Source organism: Micromys minutus, assembly GCF_963924665.1.
Source record: "Micromys minutus genome assembly, chromosome: 3".
NCBI lineage: Eukaryota > Metazoa > Chordata > Mammalia > Rodentia > Muridae > Micromys > Micromys minutus.
The window spans coordinates 30,295,507-30,320,233 of NC_137972.1; the positions used below are offsets into that span (position 1 = coordinate 30,295,507).

The 24,727-nt window shown below is 55.0% G+C and overlaps 1 protein-coding gene across 1 annotated transcript in view; it reads left to right on the top strand.

Annotated features, from left to right (window-relative positions):
- The first annotated feature begins 237 nt into the window (after positions 1 to 237).
- The window catches only part of PLXND1 (plexin D1), a 39,179-nt gene continuing 14,689 nt past the window's right edge, over positions 238 to 24,727 (top strand). The window contains exons 1-11 of the mRNA XM_080914688.1: positions 238 to 1,709; positions 14,118 to 14,294; positions 16,235 to 16,366; positions 16,599 to 16,699; positions 16,784 to 16,913; positions 18,059 to 18,236; positions 18,328 to 18,436; positions 18,748 to 18,850; positions 22,149 to 22,253; positions 24,330 to 24,419; positions 24,587 to 24,680. Coding sequence (XP_080770814.1) covers positions 387 to 1,709; positions 14,118 to 14,294; positions 16,235 to 16,366; positions 16,599 to 16,699; positions 16,784 to 16,913; positions 18,059 to 18,236; positions 18,328 to 18,436; positions 18,748 to 18,850; positions 22,149 to 22,253; positions 24,330 to 24,419; positions 24,587 to 24,680 — 2,542 coding nt within the window. The 5' untranslated portion in view covers positions 238 to 386. The remainder of the gene's footprint in view (positions 1,710 to 14,117; positions 14,295 to 16,234; positions 16,367 to 16,598; positions 16,700 to 16,783; positions 16,914 to 18,058; positions 18,237 to 18,327; positions 18,437 to 18,747; positions 18,851 to 22,148; positions 22,254 to 24,329; positions 24,420 to 24,586; positions 24,681 to 24,727) is intronic.

Sequence of the window (24,727 nt, forward strand, 5' to 3'; positions counted from 1 at the left end):
ACAAGCGTGGGGAAGACATTCCAGGAGGTGGCCAGGAACCAAGAAAGAGGCAACTTGCCGCTCCTGGGCGCAGCGGTCCGCAGCGACCCCAGACCGCGGGGCGTGGCTCAGGGGCGTGGCTCAGGGGCGTGACCCAGGGGTAAAGGGTGTGGGCCAAGCGGCTGGGGCGGGGAATGGGCTGGGGGCGTGGCCTCCACGGAGCCGCCCCCGGGCTGAGCGCCGCGCCAGAGTCGGGCCGGGGCGCCGGGGCCGGGGGCGGCAGGCGCGGGCAGGAAGCGCCTCGCGGCCCGGGCCCGCCCCCCGCCTCTCGCCGCCTCCGAGCTCCCGGCTCCCGGCCGCGCCGCGCCCCATGCACTCGCCGCGCCGCGCAGCCCGCGCTCGCCTGGATGGCTCGTCGCGCCGCGGGCGGCGCACCCCCTAGCGCCCGGGCGGCCGCGGCTGTCCCCTTGCCTCCACGCTCTCACTCCTGGGGACCCGGTCTTCTGCGGCTGCCGCTGCCTCTGCTACTACTGCTTGGGGCGGCGCGGGCCGGCGCCCTAGAAATCCAGCGCCGCTTCCACTCGCCCACGCCCACCAACAACTTCGCCCTGGACGGCACAGCGGGCACCGTGTACCTGGCGGCAGTGAACCGCCTGTACCAGCTGTCCAGTGCCAACTTGAGCTTGGAGGCCGAGGCAACCGTGGGTCCGGTGCCGGACAGCCCGCTGTGTCACGCCCCGCAGCTCCCGCAGGCCTCGTGCGAGCACCCGCGGCGCCTCACAGACAACTACAACAAAATCCTGCAGTTGGACCCGGGCCAGGGTCTGGTGGTCGCGTGCGGCTCCATCTACCAGGGTCTGTGCCAGCTGAGGCGCCGGGGCAACATCTCAGCCCTGGCCGTGAGCTTTCCGCCTGCCGCGCCGACCGCAGAACCGGTCACCGTGTTCCCCAGCATGCTCAATGTGGCCGCCAACCACCCCAACGCGTCCACCGTGGGGCTGGTGCTGCCGCCGGCCTCGGGCACGGGGGGCAGCCGTCTGCTCGTGGGCGCCACGTACACGGGCTACGGCAGCGCTTTCTTCCCGCGCAACCGTAGCCTAGAAGACCACCGCTTCGAGAACACGCCCGAGATCGCTATCCGCTCCCTGGACGCTCGAGGAGACTTGGCCAAGCTCTTCACCTTCGACCTCAACCCGTCGGACGACAACATCCTGAAGATCAAGCAGGGCGCCAAGGAGCAGCACAAGCTGGGCTTCGTGCGTGCCTTCTTGCACCCGGCGGCGCCACCGCACAGCGCGCAGCCCTACGCGTACCTGGCGCTCAACAGCGAGGCGCGTGCGGGCGACAAGGACAGCCAGGCGCGCAGCCTGCTGGCGCGCATCTGCCTGCCCCGCGGCGCGGGTGGCGACGCCAAGAAGCTCACCGAGTCCTACATCCAACTGGGCTTGCAGTGCGCGGGCGGCGCGGGCCGCGGCGACCTCTATAGCCGCCTCGTGTCGGTCTTCCCCGCGCGCGAACAGTTCTTCGCGGTCTTCGAGCGGCCGCAGGGCGCCCCAGGTGCCCGCAATGCCCCAGCCGCGCTCTGTGTCTTCCGCTTCGCCGACGTGCAGGCCGCCATTCGTGCAGCGCGCACCGCCTGCTTCGTGGAGCCGGCGCCCGACGTAGTGGCGGTGCTGGACAGCGTGGTGCAGGGCACCGGGCCGGCCTGCGAGAGCAAACGCAACATACAGGTAAGCCATGGACCCGAGGAGCGTGTGCGAGGATACAGTATGCACGCAGATGTCCCAGAGGGTTGGTTACTGCCAGCGGTGCTGGCCGGGGAGTGTGCTGGGTCACAGGTGCACACGCCTAAGGTCTAGGTTGTCAAGGTACCCAGGTGTTCCCCGAAGACAGCGCACCTACAAATCAGCTTTGCAGGTGGGGGCCACAGGTGCGTGCTGAGCTGAGAGAGGGAGTGACACCAAGAGTGTGTTTAGGGAGACTTCGGGTGCCCTTAGGACATACCTCTGCACCCTGGCAGATGTGTGATGGGTGTGGCACCTGACCCTGTAGATAAAGGGAGGGTAGGATGGAAGGGCTGAGTGTGACAGGGACACCCATCGGAGACCCCCAAGAGTGTAGACATGCAGGGATGTGGACTCCCATTGGGAGCCTGTGCCAGGGGACACTGGTATTTGGGAACTGATTGGTTCCCTGTAGAGGCCACCTGGTTGGCAAACAGGTGTGTGCTCAAGGCCACTCAACAAATAGCAGCTGAGCATCTAGCCGGTGGCATGGCAGACCTGTGGTCACAAATGTGGACTTTTAACTTAAGCCAGCCATTCTCAACATGTGGGTTGTGACCCATTTGGAGCCAAGCAACCCTTTCACAGGGGTTGCTTTATCCTGCATACCAGATATTTACATCGTGAGCCATAACGGTAGCAAAATTACAATTATGAAGTAGTAGCAATGACATAATTTTAGAGTTGGGGGTCACAGCCTTAGGAAGGTTGACATCCACAGACTTAGTGTGTCATGCGTCAGATGTCTTCAACAAATGTCTGTTCTCATCCCTTTGTACATACAGATGAAGAACTGGGTGTAAGTTGTAGGGGATGCTCAGAGTTAAACAGTTGGAAAGTAGCAGAGGTGGGGCTTGAACACAGGATGTCTGGCCCCAGTGTGTGTCCGTGGTGCTGGGGTTTTGCTGCCTTACAGATGTGGAATGGGGGCGTCCAGGCAGCCCAGCTGGACAAATGGAGCCATGGAAGGTGGAAAGGAGTCTTTTGCAGGGAGATCTTTGGCGGAGAACTATAGGGCTGAGGGTGAGGTGGGGCCTCAGGATGGGCAGTGACAAGACAGCCAGGTTAGGGGATCACCAAGTGAGTTGGCCTTGGGTACAGCCAGTCCCCTCGAAGAATTTCACAACAGAACTCACTTTCTTTCCACCCGCAAATGGCACCAAGTTTACAAAGGGCTAAGCCCAGCTTTCCAAGCTCACTGAGGCTCCCTGCCTTGTCTCTTTCTCTGTGGTCCTCAGGGTTAGCAAGATTATCCTGTGGGCGTGCCCAACACTGGGGCTTTGAACAAGCCCAGATTCCTTCTCTTGGCAAAGACTCCCTCAGCCGCCTACCACCCTGCCGATTGACCCCTCACAAGAAAGGTCATAATGGGTGAGAGGCAGACGGGACTGTCTGAAGCTTGTGGCCCTGCCACTCGGCAGGGTCAGGCCCTGTGCAGTTCTAGCGTGAGGGCAGCTACTATTCTCTGTAGAGCCACAACCTTGCCATGCCTGTGCCTGGCTGGATCTAAAGGCTGGGAAAGTAGGAAGGGGGAAGCTCTGTGGGCAAGGGAGGCAGCCCTTTGTGGGCCCCTAGCTGATGAAGGGTTCTGCGGGATTCCTCAGGCTGCTTCTCCCCTCCCCCTCCAGTTAGATGTGTCCTGATTCCCACGGTCCTTGGTGCCCCCCTGGGCCGGCACAGTGACTCACCCAGCTGAAGGCAGCTGGATTGTCCTCTCCCTATGGGGGCAGGGCCTCTAAAGGGAAAATAGCCCCAGGGCAGTGTAGTTAAGGCCTGTTCCTCACCCCAAGGCCACACAGTCTCTCTGCTAGGGCCCTTCTAGATTAGTGTGCTGCCTTCTCCCTGCCAATGCCCAGCTGTGGACACAGGCTGGGCCCCTTGCAAGACCTGCAGCAGAACAGGGTACTGCCAAGCTGTTGCCAGCTCCCCTGCACCGACTTGAGGTCCCTCTCTCAGTGCCTGGCTGTGTGGCCTTGATGGGGCAACAGAATCTTCTGAAGCCTCGGTTTGCTCCCTAAAGTTAGGGTAATGCACAATCTTCCCACAGAGGCATTAGGACCACGAACGCAGTCTTCCCACAGAGGACCAAACAAGCAAGTTAACCGCAAAGTCAAGCACTTAGTGCCTTGCGCACAATAGTCACTGGTTGGTTCTGCTGTTCTCACCCCTGGGGATGTAGTTAGCACTCAGCTGGGCCCTGGGCTGTCCTGAAGAAGTGTTCTCATCAGACCTGCTCTGCAGCTAGAAGACCCCACCACCTGCACCCGCAGCCCCACGTGGGGCCCCTGAACATTTACCAAACCCCCAATGTTATGAGTCCTCTGCTTTCCGGGGACCCTCATGTGACTTCCCGGTTTCTGGACTGGGTTTGTGCAGCACAGGTCAGTTTTAGGCTCACTGAGTGCTGGGGTTAAGGCCGTGTGCCGCGGTGCTCAGTTTGTGCGCCCTTGAGTATTAAACTCAGGGTCAAGGCGCATGCTAGGCAAGTGTGGTACCAACTGAACTACTACATCCTGTCCCAAATGGAGTCATTTTCAGAGCACCTAGGATCTGTGGGCATTGGTATACTTTGTCCATCGATAAGCACAGGAATTGGCAATTGTGTGACCTCAAAACCCACAACAGCTGGCAAGGAGGAGAGACCCAGAAGGAACGTTGGTCAAGATGGTCAGGGTAAGGTATTCTCTGGAGTCTTCCCTGTGCTGTCGCCACAGGAAAACAGTCTGGGCCTCCACTGTGTCCAGCCAGGATCCTCAAGGCCCGACATGAACAGCAGCAGGTGGAAGGATGGGAGGCAGTTAGGTGGGATTTCCTTCCTCACACCACAGCATGTCTGAAGGGAAAGCATGTTGGGCAGTTGTATACTGTGGTGGAGAAACAGGCAGGGAATGACAAGGTAGAGCTGGCGGGATGTGACTCCTTTCTCTGAATCTTTGCCTGTAAATGACCATGATGTGTGTGTATTTAAGTCGCAGGACAGCACAGCAAATGCCAGGTCTGCTTTTTTTTTTTTTTTTTTTTTTTTGGTCCCCGTGGTGTCTTTTTATAGTAATGGCAGGGGAAAAAAAAAAGAAAAGCCAGGCAGTTTTTAAAGCAGGCATACAGTGGGTGGCACATGGCTCAGGAAGGTATTTTCTACAACAGTTTCAGGGCTGAGGTGGCAGGTGGTAGCGGAGGGAGAGAGCTTCCAAGACAGGTTTGGGAAGGGGTTTAAAGTCAGCGCTTGGTGTCAAGGAAGCAAGCAGAGACCCTTGTGGGATTTAGGAGAGGGCCTGGCTGGGATAACCTCCCCTGGGAAAAATGTCTGGGTCCCATGTACCTAGGGACAAAGTTGTCAGAGTGTTGCCCTGCCCTGCCCATATGCTGTGTAATCCAGGGCCAGTCAGTTACCCTCTCTGTGCCTCATGCTTCCTCATTCTAATGGAAAGTCTGTGTCTCCTTTCAAAGATGTGGGTCAAAAAAAAAAAAAAAGAAAAGAAAGAAATCCCATATGCTGCACCCAGGAAACGGCAGGTGCAGGTACTAGGGGAAAAAATACATCTGAGCACCGCATGCTGGTGTGGGGAGCAGACAGCAGGTGCTCAGAAGAGGGTGGGCTGGGCTTGCAGCTGATGAGCTCACACCAAGCTCTGAGAGAGCCTGGATGAAACTGAGAACTCTGGTGAGAGTGTAGGTGGCCCTGTCCCCAGAGGAGCTCAGTGGGGCGTGCAGCCCTCGACAGGCCTGCTGTGCACCAACTCAGGAGGTTGGGGCCTCTCTGTTTGTTTGTTTGTTTGTTCTTTCTGTGGGGCGTGTTGGGCAGACCCAGAACCTGCAGCCTGCGGCTGGGGAGGTGCCTGTCTGCTCACTGCCCTAGTTCTTACTCTTCACACTTCAGCCCTCACACAGTGAGGTTTTACAGTGGGGAAAACTGTGAGAAGCCCAGAGAGGGCAAGGGACTTGCCCAGGGTCATGCAGCTACACTGTGGGTTTCAGGTCACCAGACTCCTGACTGGGTTTGGACTCCCTTTGACCAGCCTTTACTGAAGCATGACTGGGCAGCTGAGAGCTCTGAGGCTCAGGATGCCTGGGTTCTCCCACAGCTGGAATGAGTTCATTTGAGCCATTCCCTGGTGGGGGCTGGGTACCACAGCTCCTGAGAAATAGATGGGTGGGGTGAAGCCACTGAGCATGTGCAGGATTGGGTGCTGAAGCCTGGGCACAGAGGAGGCCTGAGAGCATCTGGCTGTTCTTTTCTCTGAAAATGCAGCATCTCAGCCAGGTGTAATCCCAACACTTGCGAGACCCGAACCAACTGTGTAGAGAGACCTTGTCCCAAACCAAAACCAAAAGTGAAGGAACAGGAACATCCCTTTTCTAGAAAGGGGTAAAGAGGGCCCCAGCCCCTGGGAGTATGTAAATGCATTGATCAGACAGTAGGAACAAAGACTAGGCAGGTTCCTTTTGTTTTTTCCAATGGGGTCCTGAGTCACTTGTGTTGGGGGACAGACTGGAGAGACTACTCAGGGAAATGTAGATGGATTTCACGGCCCAGGACACAGTCAGAGCAGAGACCGGCTCTACCTGGCAGGCTGGGTGTCCTTGTTCATGAAGTCTAGGGAGCTAGTGTGCGGCTCAAGTTCTAGTGGCTGCTGCAGAATCTAAGATAGACCATGTCTTGACAGAGTCCCTCATTCAGCCGCCAAAAATGCATGTACCCCTTTGTAATTGGTGAGGTTTCTCGAGAGTTTGTTCTGTGCCAGGCATATGCAAAGCACCTTAAGACCCAAGTCTCCCCATCCAAAGCAATAAGATGGCATTTGTCTACATCTGCATGGATACACACGCTTGTAAAGCCACAGGTCAGTGTCCTGTGTCTGCCTCTGTCACTCTAAGACTGGCTGACTCTCCTGCCTCAGCTTCCCAGTGCTGAGATTATAGGTACAAGCAGCCATACCCAGTTCTTCATGTTGATGCTGGAGATCTGAATTCAGAGCCTTGTACTTGTGCATTGAGCACTTAAAAAAAAAAAAAAATCCATTTTAAAGGTGGGAAAAAGGAGCCTAAGAATGGCCTAAGGAGGCAGTGAGTGCTCTTGGGAGGCCTGCAGAATTGCCCCAGTCTAGAGTCAGAACCTTTCAGCCACTGGCAGATGTGGGGCTTCTGCCCCTCCCTTGGGCTGCCATCTTTGGTGGCTTGTCATGTCCAGCATCTTAGTTCTGAGGGGCATCCCTTAGGGAAGGCCCTACGCTTGTTTCATGGCCAAAAAAGAGGAGGTATAGACCCTGCCCCAGTATCCCAGAGTCCCAGAAAACTCAGGACCATTCTGCCCTGTGCTGAGCCTCATCTAAGAATAGGAGGGCTTCTTGAAGGTGGTGGCTCTGGACAGCATCTGGAGAAAGGCTAGACAGGGAAGGAAGGAATCAATGGCAGGGATAGGTGGTGGTGTGGTGGCTGACTTAGCCAGCAGGGCTGAGTCTGAGACATAAGGTCTTGTCTGAATCAAGGTCTTAGATACCATCCTGCTGGCCCGAAGGAGCCTGCGTGGCTCTAGAGGACACATGGCTCATCTGGCTCTGGAAAAGTCGGAGCTGCTATCAGGTGCTGGCCAGTTTCCCCTGTGATGGCTGCACCAGGTGACTCCCAAGGCCTTTCCAGCTCCTGACAATGGTGTGATCATTGCCATGGAAACCAGCTGTCCCTGAGTGGGGACAACCTCAAGAGTATCTCTGAGCGCCAGAAAAGAAACCAAACTACCCCAGAACCTAGCTTCCTCTTGTCAAAGTCCATGTTGGGGCTACCCAGATGGGCATCTGGTAGCCCCACTGAAGTGGCTTCCTCTGGTGCTGACATGTGATGTCACCAAACTCCCAGCCAGGCCCCTACTCTCCCAATGCACTGCCTTCAGCCCAAAACCCCATAAATCACATAAGATGGAGGATGGAGGAAGGAAGCCTGCCTGCGGCTCTAGTCCAAGGTCTCCGCAGCCCCAGAGGGCCGATCACAGCAGCACTTTAGGCCCAATCAGTAAATAACAGAGCTGCGGGTAGTAACCTTGAGTGGAGGCCTCAGGCTGGAGCCGTGCTGGGCGCTGGCTAGCTGCCCTGAGTGGGTCATCTCAGCCTTGTTTGCATGCTATGTTGCAATTCCGTGGGCCTCAGTTTCTCCACCTGTCACTCAGGGCCTTTCTAAGCTCTAATTGGCTGTGATGATGACAGCTGTTGGGAGCCACAGAATGTAGAACCAGCTGACAGGCCTGGAGCCTAGGAACCCACAAGTGTGTCAGTACCCTAGGGATGGGGGATTACAGAAGGCCAGAGAGGCTGTGCTGTAGAGGAGGTGTGAGACTCAGTCTGTTCCCAGCCCTCAAGGGACCAGTAGTGGCCTGCCCAGGAGACACAGCTGGTCCCCTGCAGTGAAGAAGAAGCAGAAAGCCATCTAGCCGAAGGAGGCCTGCCTGCTGGAGCTGGGGGCAGGGCCTTGGGCTGGGGAGAAACATAGTGCTGCTTAGACCACACCACACTGTGTTCCTTGGGGACAAGTGGGGGTGGGTGTTGCTGGGGACTGGGCCAGGCCAGGGAATGAGAAACAGCCTGGAGAAGTGGGGAGCTGGGTGTCGGGCTGGCTGTGGCCAGCTAGTCAAACAACCATCTGAGTAAGCCCTGAGGGTCCAGGTAGCAGTGGCTCAGGCTACCCAACCTAGACTGTGCAGGATGCTAGCACAAGAACCCACGCAGACACCCGACTGCTGTAGGTACCCATCGGTCAGTCTGACAGGGCTTCCCCATTCTTGGGCACCCTGACTCTGCTGATGTCCCCAAAGCCACCTGGTAACATTTACTGAGCAGCTGTGAGGTCACTTCTAGTAGTCCTGTGTGGCAGGTGCCGTCACTGTCCTAGTCTCACAGTTGAGGAAGCCAGCCAATGGCTGGGCTGTATGTCTCAAGGAAGTCCCTGCCCGCCTCTGTGCTGGGCATCTCTGGAAACTCCTGGAGTATCCTGATGGCCTTGGAAGGACCTTCCAGAGCTGAGTCTGTCGTCTCCTTCCCTGGCCAGAGCTGATACATAGTAGGCTTAAGGGATCTTCCTGTCTCAGTTGACCCTCAAGTGAGGCACTGCTTATGTGGGTCCACCATGTTCCAAAGGGCAGCATGTGCTGAAGCTGGGGGATGGGACTTAAGGCTGGATTGCTTGGAGGTGAAGTTCTGCTTCTGATCACATATCTGTGCAAGCTCCAGATAATCTCTTTTATTTCTGAGATAATTAACACCAAGGGCAGAGGGGCCCCAACTGGCTGGGCTCTGCAGGAAGCTGCTGCCTGCTGAAGTTTCCCTTTCTCCTGGGCCACCCCCATGTCCCAAGGAGAACCCTGCGCCATCCAGCCTGGATCCCTGTCCTTATCTGACAGAGATCAGGGCTTGAGACTCTAGGAGGTGTGGCTCCACATGGGGCAGAGATGAAGGAGGAGTTACCCAGAACACAGATCTCAGACCAGCCAGAGGTCAGGGTAAGGGAGGCTTTTGTTTATACTGACTGGAGGCTGTTGAACTGCAGAGAGGTCATGGCCTACACTGCAGCTGTGTGTGTGTGTGTGTGTGTGTGTGTGTGTGTGTGTGTGTGTGTGTGTGTGTGTGGTCATGGCCTACTCTGCAGCTGTGTGTGTCTGTTTTAATAAGCATTGTACTTGAACTAATTTTCAACTTAAGTTGTGCAGGCAGGAAGGGCAGCCTTCTCCCACATCCCTCTCCCCAAATCCCCTTTGTTGGTACCTCACACTACAATACCACACTGTATTGGGCCCCCTCTGACTCTCAGCTAAGCTTCAGAAGCTCCCAGTGGGATGGGGTGTGGCTCTCAGAACAGCCGAGAAGAAACTCCCCCATTGGCTGCTCTCAGGGTGGTTGAGAGGGGAGTTCTGGGCAGCTCGGTAGCCTTTGTCACCCCAGTCAGCTATATGACACTTCTAAGCAATTGTGAACCTTCCATTCTGGACCTCAGATAGGAAGGTGTCCCTAGGCTGGGGCCAGCTGCACAGTAGGCACCTGGGATGGAACCTGGTGACCACGGTTGCCATGTCTCATCCCCATCTGAGTGCCTACTTTGGAGGTGTAGAGGTCTGGCAGGGTTTGTGGGCAGGATATGGCAGGCATACTGTAAGCCCTCCTGTAGTTGGCTTCCTGGGAGAGAAGAGCTGTATTCAGCTGCAATTACTGAAGGAGGGAAATCAATAGGGCAGCCCTTTAATGGAGAGTGGGCAGCACTGAGCTTGGCCCCATGAGGCAGCCGGCTCGATAGGGAGGGGCTGTGTGCTCTCACGGAAGAGCTGAAATCAGTGGTCATTACCTACCCCATTTCAGAGAGGGATAAACTGAGGCTCTGCCAGATTTTTGTCTTGCCCCAAACACCTGCCTGCCCTGTGCTGCTCACACAATAGGCAGACCTTGAACTATGTTCTCTCCTTGCTTTTCCAACACTCATGACTGTATGACCTTCCATCACTCTGCTTAGAAAGGAAGCAGCTGAGTATAAACTTTACACCTTAGTCAAAATTAATTTCCTTTTGTTAGTAAATATTCACCCATGAGCATTCCAGAGGGACCCATCATGCATATGACACACCCGATAAATAGAAGTACTGGCCGTTACTGTTCTCTTCACGCTCGCGAGCACGCACGCGCGCACACACACACACACACAAACACACACACACACACAGAGCAAGACTGAGCATGAGAATGTGTGTGTCCCACACATATGGGGTGGATGTACACATACATATGGAGGCCAGAGGACAACCTTGGGTGTCTTCCTCACGGGCTTCTCAAAGTAGGCTAGGCTCACTGGCCAATGAAGTGCAAAGATCCGCATGCCACCGCCACCATCACCGCCACCTCCCAAGTTCTGGGAGTCCAAGCCTGTGCCACCAAACTCATTGTTTTTGTTTGTTTTAATCATGGGTTCGGGGGATTAATCTCAGGTCTTCGTGCCTTCAGAGCAAGCACTGGTCCAATGGAGCCATTTCCTTGTCCCTGGACTTATTTTTTTTTAAGAGTCTCATATTGATTGACCAGAGCCTTGCAGGCTGGGTTACCTGGAGAGGAAGCATGGTGAAGCTGGGGCCTGAGGGGCCACACACTGGATGCTAAGGGTAGGACCAGTAGAGGGGTGTGGGACATTGGTGGGATGTTTCAAGAACTGCAGAGGAACGATGTGGTTGGCCTAAAGTGGTGGGTAGTGGGCAGAGTGGGGGTGCTGAGCATTCGGCAGGGTGAAATCCCTCTGCACACAAGGACGGTACAGCTGTGTCTCGGGGACGGTGGCGTGCTGTGTCCCATTGAGCTAGGAATAGGTTGGGGTTGTGTGGGCCACTTCAGTGAATGAGGTGCTAGGGGAGAAATTCCAGGCTGTGGGGCCCAGGCCCCTGATTACCAAGCACGGCCGCCCTCAGGGCCTCTGTGGGTGTCCCAGTCCTGCTCCTGCTTGAGTCACTTGTAGTCTGAGGGCTCCTGGCCCAGGCAGGCAGCTTCTTTCCACATAGATCATTCCAGCTCCTGTTGCTCACTTCTCCTTTAAAAAAAAAAAAAAAAAGAAAGAAAAAAAAAAGAAAAAAAAAGGCTTTTTTTTTTTTTTAAGATTTTATTTTTAGGATAAGAGAAAGAAAAAAAAAAAAAGGTTGGGGGAAAGGCTTTTTCGAAAATTCCTTCGGCACAGAATTAATGGCTTGTGAACGTCAGGGCGGGCTGCGTGAGTCAGTTCCCAGCCTCTCTACAGCCTCCCCTCTCACCGCGGCCCACAAATCACCCCCAGCCCAGCACCGGCTTTGCCTTTCCCAGGACCCGCACCCTGCCTGGACAGCCGGGCAGAGCTCTGCAGAGAACCCAGAGCCAACCCCGGGGTCTCACAGAGCTCACATCCCACCGCAGGGGCTTACAATTTTAATTTAAAATAAACAACGTATTTAATGACGCAAATAAGTAATCTGCATTCAGTGAAAGTTATGTAAGTTGTGGGAGACCATGGTCTCAGTGGGAAGGGACAGCTGTAGCCCTTGTGGTATTCCAGGACAGCTGGGGAGGAGCCCAGCCTGGGGACAGCTCAGAACCAACGTCTAAGGTCATCTAGGCTCACATACATCCAGGACAAAGGCTGGGTTGGGGCTGAAGCTCAGGTCAGGAATCAGAGTGTAGTGACTCAGTTTGCACAGTCTCACTTATCTCGGTCAGCCAAAGTCTAAGAATATTAAATGGAAAATTCCAGAAATAAACAATTCATAATCTTGAACTGCTTGCTGTGCTGAGTACCACGATGAAGTCTTGTGGCGTCCATCCTGACCCTGCATCTGAATCTGGGCTCTGTCCAGCGTTTCTACCCTGCCTAAGTTACCCACCTGGTAGTTGCTCAGTAGTCATGGTTACTGGTCTTCTGTCCCTAAATTGCCGGAGCTTTGTTTGCCTGGCCCTTAGTTTTTCTTAAAGTGCAAATACATGGTGGTGGCAATTTGATATATCACAAAAAGCCATGAAATGCCTGCTTTGGGAGAAAGGGTGGGAATTCTTGACTTGAAGCTGCTGTCTGTGGTCAGTAAGATTATGAAGCAGAGCCCACACTTCCTGAGCTCCATTGCAGGGTTCTGCAATTGTTCCATTATTACGTCTCTTACGGAGATGGCTGATAAACTGTTGAAGGGAGTTACATGTGGGACCAAACTGTATATGTAGGACTCGGTCCTTGTGTTTTCTGAACTCCCCAGAGGACTTGGGATGTGTTCCTGTTAGACGCTGCTGTGCAGCAACCTGATAGACAGCCACCGGAGCAGATATGATGGTCCTGAGGCAGGAACAGCTTGTGAGGTATAGATACAGGCTAGAATGGAAACCTGAGGGCTGCAGTCAGAGAAGCCCACTGAGGTGAGTGAGGCCACAAGCTTAGGAGTAGACAGCTTCTGTGTGCGGGGCAGATGCTCCGCATTAACTCTATCACGGCATCGCAGACTCTGGAGGTCTAAGAACTAACTGTTTCTGCCTTCCGCCTTGAGGCAGTGACTCTTCTTGCTTACGTGAAGTTGAGATGAGTCTCCTGTCTCTGCCTACCATCTCTCTAGAAGGGAACTGGAGTCACAGATGTGCACTGGCATTTTTGGAGTCCACAACATACTCAGGTCGTGAGACCCGTGGGACAAGCTGCACCATCTGACCAGTCCTAGGCGCCTCCAACCCCCATTTACCTTTCTTTTTTTTTTTAATTCATTTTTTTAGTTCTTATTTTTAATTTTCTTATTAAATTAATTTCATACAAAATATTTTGATCATATTCTTTCCCCTCCCCAATTCCTCCCAGATCATCCCAATCTCTCTACCCACCCAGGTCTTCTCTCTCACTAGCTTGGAACTCACCAGGCAGCCATGATGCCTGGCTAGTAGTTCCCAGGGAACCCACCCGTCTGCCCCTGGAGCACTGGGATCCCCGGCTGAGCCCTCAGATCTATTCTGTTACTGGATTGGTACCAGTCATAGCTGAGACCTGCTAAGACTGTCCCACACCAGCTGCGGACCTTGACCTCTGCAAACTCAGTCCACCACTGAGCTTGTCTCAACCCCCCAAGGAGAAGTATGTGCCTATGCCCATTTTACAGCTGAGTGAACAGACTCAGAAAAGCAAAGTGACGCCAGGGTCACCCATAGCAACCCTCCAAGACACAATTTGCCCATGGGTTTTAGCCCAGGCACCTCAGCTCCTACCTGTATTCGGTGGGGAGGGTTACCTTACTCCAAAATTGTCCCAAAACACTAGGGGACAGGAACAGATGCTAGAACAGTGGGGAAACACAGTGGAGATGAGAGGGATGCCTCTTGGGTGTCACTTCAGTAGTAAACTAAGGCAAGGATGACCTCAATGACCAAATATGGGCTCTTCTGGCCTCTGCTATGTTTGGCCAGGAGGAATGATGTGGCCAGGTATATGAATGCTGTTTTGCTCAGGCTGGGCTGAAATTCCCAGGGTCAGATGACTCTCCCGCCTCAGCTTCTCCAGTGTCTGGGACCCCAAGTGTATACCTTTAGTCTCTTAAAAGCCAAACTGACCAGTCCCTTGGCCTGCCCATCTTGCCTTCCCCCCTTCCTCCTTCCCGCCCTCCTTCTTTCCTTCTCTCCTTCCCTAACTTCCCCACACCCAGTCTAGTCCCCATGCATCTTAAACACCAGCCATCTCCTAGGGGGTGGCTGTGTCACTCAAGGTCGAGACTAGACCTGGGTAGCTAGGCCTCTGCTTGGAGCAGCAGTGTTCAAGCAGGACTGAGGGCTGAGATCCATCTGTGTGGACACGCAGGGAGCCAGAGAAAGTTCCAGAGCTGAGGTCTAACCTGCCTTGTCCCCACAGCTGCAGCCGGAGCAGCTGGATTGTGGAGCGGCCCACCTGCAGCACCCACTGACCATCCTGCAGCCTCTGAGGGCATCGCCCGTGTTCCGTGCTCCAGGGCTCACGGCCGTGGCCGTGGCCAGTGCTAACAACTACACGGCCGTCTTTCTGGGCACTGCCACCGGGAGGCTTCTCAAGGTAAGCATGCGTGACGGGAGCTCCCTGGGGTGGTGGGCCACAGAGGGCCAGAGTCACTATGCCTTTGTCAGTTTTCCCTCTAGGCCTCCACAGCGGCCTGTCATGGAGGGGGGGAACTGGAAGCTTCTTGACCTTTGCAATACACATGCTCCCTCGAGGGCCTCTGTTTCCCTGCTGGCTGCATTTGTTAGGGGGCTTTAATGAGGGGAGACAATAGCCCTGCTGGCCATCATTTCAGGGGTCTAGTTTCTGGATTAACCATGAGGCCTACCACCTTGCAAGTTCCAGAGCTAAGGGAGGGCAAGGAGCTGCTTCTCTTACCTCAGAGCAGACTGAACATCCCTGCCCACTGCCTCTCCACCGCTTTGTGGGGAAAGTCAGCCTTCCAGCCTTCCAGCCAGGCCTAATTGACTCGAGAGTCCATAATCTAATTCCCTTTGACAGCTGCCAGAGGTGGGGGAAAGATGGGGTAGGGGGTGGGCTTGGGCCCCACAGGCCTAGACCACTTGTGGTGCCCAGGGAGAACTGGGGGTGGTGGCGGGGGGAGGGCAGCGCCTGCCAGTTACTCAGCTTCAACCGGCCAGGGCCCAGCTTTGTAGTCAGATGACTGGCTTCTTTTAACTGTTACTGCTTGCTGTGTGACCTGAGGACATAGCTTGTCTCCTCTGGACTCCAGGCCCTCTATCCATTGAGGAGAAATGAGGCAGAGCTGGACTGTGGTCAGAGCCTTCTTCCCCTTCTACCCACTAAGCTGCAGTCATTAGGCACCTGCTGTTTACCCAGTGCCTCAGGGTACTTCACAGGCACCTCATCCTTGAGCTCTCCCATCAAACTGAGGAGTCTATTCCACAGAAGCAGGTCACTGAGGTCCTTCAGGAGAGGTGACTACCCTCAGAGTAACCAAATAGCTGGAAATGGGGTCGTTGCCTTTCATTTTTAATTGCCTTCTATGTGCCATGCTTGGGAAGGAATACAGGCCTTAGTGGTGACCAGGTTGGTGTCTCTCCTGCCAACCCTCTCTCTATTTGGAACGTCGATCTTAATCCTCAGCTTGGGCCCCAGTACTCAGTGAACACTGGGGAAGTGGATACGAACTGACTGTCTGTTTGGTGTCTGGGGTAGGCGGATGTGGTGTGAGCCCATGGCATGGCCAAGCCCCTGCCAGCATCCCAGAGGGCAAGCCTGAGCCAGGGGGGACCTGGGGAGGGGACAGTGCTGACCTGTGAACCCCAGAATGAAAAGGATAGCGGTACTGTCAGGAAGCTGTGTGTCAAAGGTGAGGCAGGCCTGGCTGTGTAAGGTGTATAAATGTATAAGTGTGGGAGCAGAGAGAGAAAGAGGTGGGGGTGTGGCTGGGGGCGTGGCTGGGGTGTGACCACGTGGATCCTCAGGGCATAAAATGCCACAGCCAGTTTCTTCCTGCAGAGAACCTCTGCAGGTTTTAGAAACCCAGAGAAAGGTGAGTGGGCAGCCCCAAAAGTGTCCAGACCACCAACCTTTACCCTCCAATTAGCATCTTGGATCCTTGAGCAACCGGCCTGTGGAGGTGTGGGGAACGCAGACAGCAGGGCTTTGCCAGACCTTGGAGAGCCATGCAGAGGGTCCTGGGACCTTGCCCAGAACTACTGCTTGTCTTATCTCTCTTATCCCCACACCCCTGTGGAACGATGACCATCCTGACCCTTATTCACTGGGGAAACCGAGGCTCAGGGAGGAAAAACAACTCACTTGGATTGTGTACACGGTGTACACGAGTGCTGTCAGAAACAGAATTTAAGCCTTGCTGTCAGCCGTGACAACCAGAGAATGGTTTGGCTACAGCCCACACATATACCTGGAGTCAAGCAGGAAGGGACTTCTTGGCGGAGGCGCTGTTGAGTGAGAATGAGAGTATTTGGGTGGCAGTCCTGGCGCTGAGGTGACCGTCTTTCCTTCCACAGATCAGCCTGAATGAGAGCACGCAGGTCGTGAGTCGGCGGGTGCTGACTGTGGCCTATGGGGAGCCCGTGCACCACGTCATGCAGTTCGACCCCACGGATCCTGGTTACTTGTACCTGATGACATCCCACCAGGTGAGGAACTGTAGCCAGCCAGCTTTGATGCAGGGCCTTTGCACATGCTGACCCTCCTGCTGGGGATACCTTCTCCCCACCTCCATCTTTGCTCACTCTTGTCTGGGACACGATGCTTCGAGGAGGCTATGTTTTCCCCACATACCCTCAACTAATGCCTCTAGACTTAGCCACCCTAGTCTCACAAGAGAGGGGTGGCCTCCTCGCTCAGCTGGGCCCCCTCTACCTGCAGATGGCCCGCGTGAAGGTGGCGGCATGTGAGATACACTCCACCTGTGGGGACTGTGTGGGTGCAGCTGATGCCTATTGTGGCTGGTGCACTCTGGAGACCCGGTAAGGCCCCTGAGGTGGTGGCAGGGCAGGGAGGGGTAGGGTGTAGTGGCCCTGGCCTAGGACCTAACCCCATGGTCCCTGCAGGTGCACACTCCAGCAGGATTGTACCAACTCCAGCCAGCCGCATTTCTGGACCAGTGCCAGTGAGGGCCCCAGCCGTTGCCCTGCCATGACAGTGCTGCCGTCTGAGATTGATGTGCACCGGGACTACACAGTGAGTGGAGTCACAGCAGCATAAAGCCTGGGGCACAAATTAGGCAGCGCACAGCAAGGGCCAGGTACCATCTCCATGGCTGGGCCACTTCTTCAAGATTCTGCCATGGACTCTTGCAGGACGTAGCCAACAGTTAGGACCATGCAGCCTGAATACACAGCAGTGCACAGGACCACTGCTGGTGTTTAAGTGGCAGTTTCTGAATGTACTGACTGGGGATACCCAGACAGAGAATAAACCCTTCTTGTCTTCTTTTGGGGAGTGTTAGTGGCCATCACTTATCCCTGATATGGGACAGCCAGGGATGGTAGCTAGTGTCAGGGGAGCCATGCCCGCAGCATGGTGGGTGACCCAGCAGCCTGGGTCCCTCCCAAATCTCTCCTCACTTACTCCTCTAAGAACAGGGCCCTCCTATGTCACTCCGAGGGGTTCCAGTGGTCCAGCCTGTCTACTCCACCAGACCCCTGGGCAGCCTGGGCTAGGCACAGTCACCCATCTCCTTGTCCGTTCACATGGTACTAAGCACTTATTGGGTGCTGTGCATGTATGTACTCGAGATGAACCCTTGGCCGGGGAGGAGCTGATGTGCTTTTGGAGGGAGAGAATAAAATAGGTAAAATGTAGAGATGGGACTGCACGCAAAATAGAGTGGGGCGGGGCACAGGGTAGGCAGGGAAACATACAGACCAGCCTTGTTTGGGAGAGGGCATGGGGTGGGTACGAGGAAGAATAGCTTTACAGGAAACTCCAGTCCAAGAGCCCTAAGGTGGGAGTAAGGTCCCTGTGTGTGGGGTGGAGAACAGGGTCATAGCAACCATGTGCTGCAGAGACCTACTATTTTGTTGACACCATAGCCCAGTTCAGCCTTGAACTTGTAGCAATCCTCCTGCCCCAGCTTCCCAAGCGCTGGGATTGCAGGCTGTGTCTCAATGCCTGGTTGACAAGAGCCTTTGTGACCTCTGAGATGAGGAGCCTCAAATGGAAAAGCTAAAGCCCTAGGGTATCTTACAAGTAGGCAGCCTTGAATTCCCTCAAGACAATCCGTTTTCTGAGAGACACTCAGGCAGGATCAGACAGATGCTCTTTTGCAATTGGATCTGTAAGGGGCACGACCTGGGCCTCACCTGAGGGTATCTCTCCCCCAGGGTATGATCTTACAGATCTCAGGAAGCCTGCCCAGCCTCAACGGTATGGAGATGGCTTGTGACTATGGCAATGGTGTTCGAACGGTGGCCCGAGTACCCGGCCCCGCCTATGATCATCAGATTGCCTATTGCAATCTCCTGCCCAGGGCCCAGTTTCCAGCCTTTCCTGCTGGCCAGGGTGAGTGCCTGGCTGTGATGCCAGCCTAAGGGTGTGACCCTGCCAGCGTCACATGTGGATGAAGACGTTTGTATCTCTGATCACTTTCCAGATCACGTGACTGTTGAGATGTCTGTAAGGGTCAAAGGACACAACATTGTCTCAGCCAATTTCACCATCTACGACTGCAGCAGAATTGGACAAGTCTACCCTCATACAGCGTGAGTGGGTGGCGGGGATGGGGGGACAGGCCCCAGCTTGGAGAACAGCCTCAGACTCTAGAACGCACAGCAGACAGGATCCCACATTCTTCCCTTGCCTGTAGCAAGCTTTGACCAGCCAGGTCCTGCGGACTGACACCAGACTGGCAGAGGCAGAGGGAACTAAAGAGTCCACCTGTTTCTCCCTTACATACCTCTCATTAGTGGAAGCTCACTACCTTACAAGATGGCCCATCCCTTTCTCCAAGGCACTAGGAGCATCCCAGCTAAGGGTGGGCAGGCAGGGATCTGAGGGCTTCCTTGTCTTACAGCTGTACCAGCTGCCTGTCCACACAGTGGCCTTGCTCCTGGTGCATCCAGCTGCACTCCTGTGTCTCCAACCAGTCTCAGTGCCAGGACTCGCCAAATCCCACGGTAAGCCTTGTCTCTGGTGTACCCCTACCCACGGCTTTAGTACCCACTTCTCTTGAGGTTTTAAAGTTACTGTTCCCCTGGTATTGTCTTTGGCATCACACTAAAGGCCCGGGGGCGGGGTGCTCATCACAGCATGTTTAACCAATTCCCCGTGGGGACTGTGCCTTTTTTCCCCTCCTCTGCCTTGGAATCTCTCTGGGTTACTACTCCAAGAAAGCTGGTTCTTAGAGGAGACACTTCAGGGTTACATTGTGACCTTCTGGAAAGTCTGAGCCAGACTAAAGCTGTGCCCAGTGTACTGGCCACCTTCACCCACAGCGGATGCTAAGGGTGGGACATTGTCATCCCTGTTTTCAGTTTCTTGGACACTTCAGGCCTTTGTCCCTATAGCTTTGAGAGGAGGTAGCTTGTTCAAGGCCACCTACCTGTCTTTCTCTGAAATGCAGAGTTAGGTACTAAAACCACCACCACCACCACCACCACCACCACCATACCTCCATCACCTTGACCCTGGAAGGTTCCTTCCTCTTTCAGAGGTCACACATGAAAATCCCAGATCTTGACAGGTGACTAGTAGTACTTGAGCTCAGCTATGCTTCTTGTGTTATGTCAGGGCTGGGCACCCTAGGAGGGACTGTCATGGCCTCAGCCCAACCCTCAGGCCAGCCTTCAGCAGCATGCAGAAACCACACCTTACAGAGAGCCCACAGAACAGGGGATCTCACTGACAGGCTCAGGAGTGACCTATGGTCATAATGAGAGAAGCTATGGGTGTTGGGATACAGTTAGTCTGGGTCCATCATCCTGGTGGTTCTGGGGTTGGGGGTATCTGAGTTATGGCATGTCCTACAACCCTAAGCTGCATACACAGCGGGGACTGCTGACTGCTGAAGACCATATGTGTCCCTTGCGTCTGCCTTGTACACGCCAACCCTGAAGGACCGGGGCCTCCTTACAGTCTACCAGTACTCACCGAGGGACTGTTGTACACCAGAGTCTGCGCTAAGCACTGGGGAAAAGATGTAGTTCTGCCTTTCCTCCCACAGGCCCAAAGCCTTAGCTCTGACCCGTGGCTGTGTGATCCCAGGCAAGCTACTGACCCTTTCTGTGTCTTTTTCCCTCTGTAAAGTGAGGCCCACAGCAAAGGCTAAGAGTAGAGATCTAGAATTGCTCCAGGAAGCACTAACCCTATACTTGGCACATAGATGATTTTAGAGGTTGTGGCTACTGTGCATGGGTGACCAGGAGAGAACTCTCTTGAAAGGATTTTGTGTGGGGTCTTAATACCTGCATAGGAGCTCAACAGCTGGGAGGTGTGTCTGATGCTGGCAGGCAGCCTGGTCTCCCCAGGTCAGCAGCTCTCCCTCGGGGCAGGAGTGGGCCAGCCCCAGAAGGGCTGTCTTGGAGCATTACAGTAATCTGGCAGGAGAAGAGGCAGCTTCACCAAGGCCTGTGCAAGGTTCTGAACCAGTGCTCGACTTGGCATTTAATTAAGTGCCAGTTAGCTGTAGAGGCGCCAGGCCTCCCAGGCAGACAGCAGGCAAGAGGGTCTGCATGTCCTCCGGGACCCCTGGCTCCTGGAAAGGAGGCTCTGAAGGTTGTGCTTGCAGCCACGTGCACGTGGTCCCAGTGGCCGCGACAGGGGGGCTGCTAGGGCTGGCCCCAGGGTTGGGATGAGAAGAGGCCGCAAGGTGTCAGGTGTTCCAGGGCAGCGTGACGTCACGATTTGGAAGCAGTGTGGAAAGTGGTAGCTGGGTCAGAGCCGGGCGTGTTCCAAGCCACAGGGCGGCACAGTGCTGGAGCCAGGAGCTGAGTGGCTTGATGTGGATTGACAGCCATCATGGACCGTGTAGGCTGGACCACAGCAAGTGGCAGCAGGCCAGGGGGCCCCGGTCACTGGATCTATTGATGCCTGTTTGGCTTGGGATGCCAGCACTTGCCCTCTTGCTCGGATACACTGTAGGACTTCCAGGCAAGAGCACGTTTGGGATCCTAGCCACCTAGCTTTGTTCCCTGGCAGCTCCAGCTAGCCGAGGAGAAGTCTTTGCCAACCTGTGTGAGCTAGAACAGGCTCTGTGCATACCTGCATGATGCTAGCTCCGGACATCTCCCTCTCTCCTGTCCACTCATCCCTGTCCTATGTGTGACCAAACACAGTTTCCAAAGCCTGCAGGTCATGTTTTCCTTAGGGAAAAACCATCTGAGGCCTAGAAGTCATCTGATGGCCTTGGTGGGAAAAGGAAAGGGAAGTTCATAAGGGAAAAGCCGAGACTGGCTTCTGGTCATTGGAGTTAATCAGCTAATGCTAGTGATCTTATCTTCAGGCACCAGTGGATCCAGGAGTTCAGTACAAGGGGCTTCTCAACAGGCTCTTCACTGGTCTAGCTTGGTCAGGGTCCCTCTTAAGGGGAATGTGCCCTGTGTGATTTAGGGATGGATAATAATATGAAATGTCCCATGACTACCTACCTAATCTCAGCACCAGGGAGGCTAAGGCAGGAAAAGGCAAATTTGAGGTCAGTTTGGGCCGTGAGGCAAGCACATGGTGGATGGAAGCTGGAAAGGCTGATGGGCGTGGCAGCCCACGTGTGTGACCCTAGGACTTGAGGCCAGCTTGTCTGATCAACATACTGAGACTGTCTCCAAAGAGAGAGGGTAAGGGGGGATCAGAGGAAAACCATTATCCTAGGAGAAGGTGTCCTTGCCCCAGAGGGTGATCTCATGTACATACAGGTGTCCCTACCTAATCCTTTCTTGTCCTGACAGATGTGACCAGGAAACCCCTAGTGGCTAGAGTGGCCTTGGGATACATGGCTGCCCCTGGTCTCTGTGACCTCTTGTCCCCGTAGGTCAGATATTGAGGCACCAATAGGTAGGACCAAAAGCTCCAGCACATACAAGGTCCCCAGTACCCTGCTGAGGAGAAAGCATAGCCACAGCCCTCCCTTCTGCCCCTCCCCTGTACAGTTTCCTCAGTGCAGTATGGTATAGTCTCTGAGAGCTGCAGAGGCAATTTTTAGCCCAGGTCTGGCCTAGTGTTGTGTCCTGGAAGGTTGAGTCCCAAAGACCCCAGCCACCAAGAGCTCCCCACCCTACAATACCCAGGCACTCTGGGTCTGAGAAGCACATCCAAGAGGAGGACTCTACCAAGATGGAACGTTTTACCTGTTTCCCATCTAGAAAGTGGGGCTGCAGGCATCACCATGGAGACTGCTGGCACCCTGGGGAGTCAGGACTGTCTGTTGGGGATGGGGGCTCTGAACATCCTATCTGACTCCCTCCTGTGTTTGGTCTGCAGAGCCCGCAGGACTGTCCCCAGATCGTGCCCTCACTGCTGACACCCGTACCCACGGGTGGCTCCCAAGACATCCTGGTGCCTCTGACTAAGGCCACCTTCTTCCAGGTAAGTAGAGGCTGAGCAGGGTCTTTGTGGGTGTCAGACTATCCCAGCATCCATAATGGTGGCCCAGCTTTTCTCTCTGAACCTCGTTCCAGCTGTATGAGACATGGAGCAGGAAAGCAAGGCTGATGGGGGACAGCAGGCAGCCAACAGCTGCCAAGGGAACCCTGGCCCGGGCCCCAGTACTGCCCTGGAGGCTCTCTGACATAGTGGCCCAGCCCCCTGCCTAGCGCCACAGTCCATGGGTGGATGAGGTTCATGTGGGCTCTGCCTGCACTGCCCGGGCTGAGCAAAACCCTGCGTGCTCTAAGCTCTATGGAACATACAGTTCAAGGTTCCTATGTCTTTCCCAGGAATGGCCGGAAGAGGCTGTGCCCCTAATTCCCATGGTCTAGAGGGGACACTGAAGGAGAAAATGTTCCTGGGAGAGGGGATGTGGCCATCTCTGTACCCCCTTACTCCCAGGAGGAGTGTGACAGAGGGGGGCTGATGAGCTTTGGAAGGATGCCAACTTTCCTAATTCCTGGGACATGCCATCTGTCACTGCCACGCGGGAGTTGGGGCCCGTGACGGTTGTCACACGTGGGGGCCACGTGCCAGGCATCTGGGATGTGTCAGGGAGCCTCTATGGGGTAGGGGCTCTTGAGAGCCAGGGTGGAGCTGCCTTCCACCAAAAAGCCTATCCTGCCAAGGCCTGGTGGGTCACAGGAGCGGGGTGGGGAGGCTCTAGTCCAATTTGGCCCTGACTGATTCTCTCCAGCTGTGTGGCACTCTTGGTCCAGCCTCTGCTTTTACCAGACACAGGAACACCCACTCTCCATGCTAGTCCACCTCCGGCGCTGGCCGCCTGCTCACCTCGCCCTGACCGTGCTTCTAAATCACCAGGGATGGGACGGGGACCTGGACACAGGCAACCCTGCTACTGGCTGCTCTGCCATGTGCTGGGGGAGGGGACCCACCTCCAACTCTGCACACTGGGAACAGAAAAAGCATTTGGCCCTGTCAGCAACCTCTTTCCTGTGTTAGCTTCCGGCTAGGACCCCAGGAAGAAGAGGTTGACCTGTTTTTTTCCTCAGGGTGTCACATCTGCCAACAGCAGGGTCATAAACAGGAAGTACTGGCACATGGCTGCTGGGGCTTGGTCTGACACATGAAACCCAAGTTTATATCATTCAGTAAATATTTATTGACATGACTCTCGGGTGAGCAAGATGAGACTGAGGGATTAGGCCTAACTAGGTGTGTCAGCATTTTACACATCAGACACCTGTGTGTGTAAGCCTCTAAAACATCGGATGTGTACTTGGCTCAGCAGACCTATTCACATCCCTGCATGAGACCACACAGTGAACAAGGAAAGGTGGGATTTAAAGCTAGGCCTATGTGAGGTTGAACCCAAGCCTTCCAACAACTTCTGCTGGTCTTAGGTATATAAAAGGCCTGCAGTCAGCTAGGATCTTCACCAGTGGGTGAAGAGAGATTGGTGCCAACAACCTAAGCCAGCAAACAGGACATTTGACCAGCAGGGCAGGGCAGGCTTTGGAAGTAGACTAGCTCTTACTGCCAGGAACAAGATGGAGTGTGAGGTATCCTGATCCAGGGGGGCCTTGGGGATCCTGGGGCTCTGCAGCTTGAATTTGGACACTGTGGTGATTCTCACTGGTGGTGAAAAGGAAACCAGCCCAGACAGAGGCCTGGAACATGCCGCATGGAAGTTGATGGGGTGTCTAGGGTTTACCTCTGCAGGGCAGAGTCCAGGGACTCAGTCCAAGGGACAGGCAAAGGCTCCTGGAGGTGGGGTATCAGGAACTGGTTTAGGCCTGTAGACCACAACTGTGGACATGGGACAGCACGGTGAGCCCGAGGCGAGCCAACTCCGGGGTCGGCATCCAGGATGTTCTTGGCCAGCTCCTAACTATACTGCTAGGGTCCCCAGCATCTTTGCAGTCCCTGACATGATGGCAGGAAGGAGGTTCTGGCAGCAAAAGGCCTGGTGGCGTCCCTAGCCCACCTGCCAGTGTAGAGCCTGTTTTGAGGGAGGCATACTGAGAGTAACGCTCCTCTGCCCTGTGTGTGCAGGGTACCTCCCTCGAGTGCAGCTTTGGGCTGGAAGAGAGCTTTGAGGCCGTATGGGTGAATGACACACTGGTCCGCTGCAACCAAGTGGTGGTAAGTGGTGTGGCCCAGCAGGGCAGGAGAAACCCACTTGCCTCCTTTCTCCTCACCTTGCCTGCTTCTGCCTTTTGGTCCCCTCCCTCTGCTCTCCTCCATCTTGATGACACCCTTCCCCCCCCCCCCAGAGAAAGACCCCACCCTTGCCTTTCCTCATTTTGCAGCTACACACGACCCAGAAGAGCCAGGTGTTTCCACTGAGCCTGAAGCTGAAGGGGCCGCCAGACCGATTCCTAGACAGCCCTAACCCCATGACAGGTGAGTGTCCCATTATCCCACTGCCCAGCCTTTGGGGGCTCAATGGC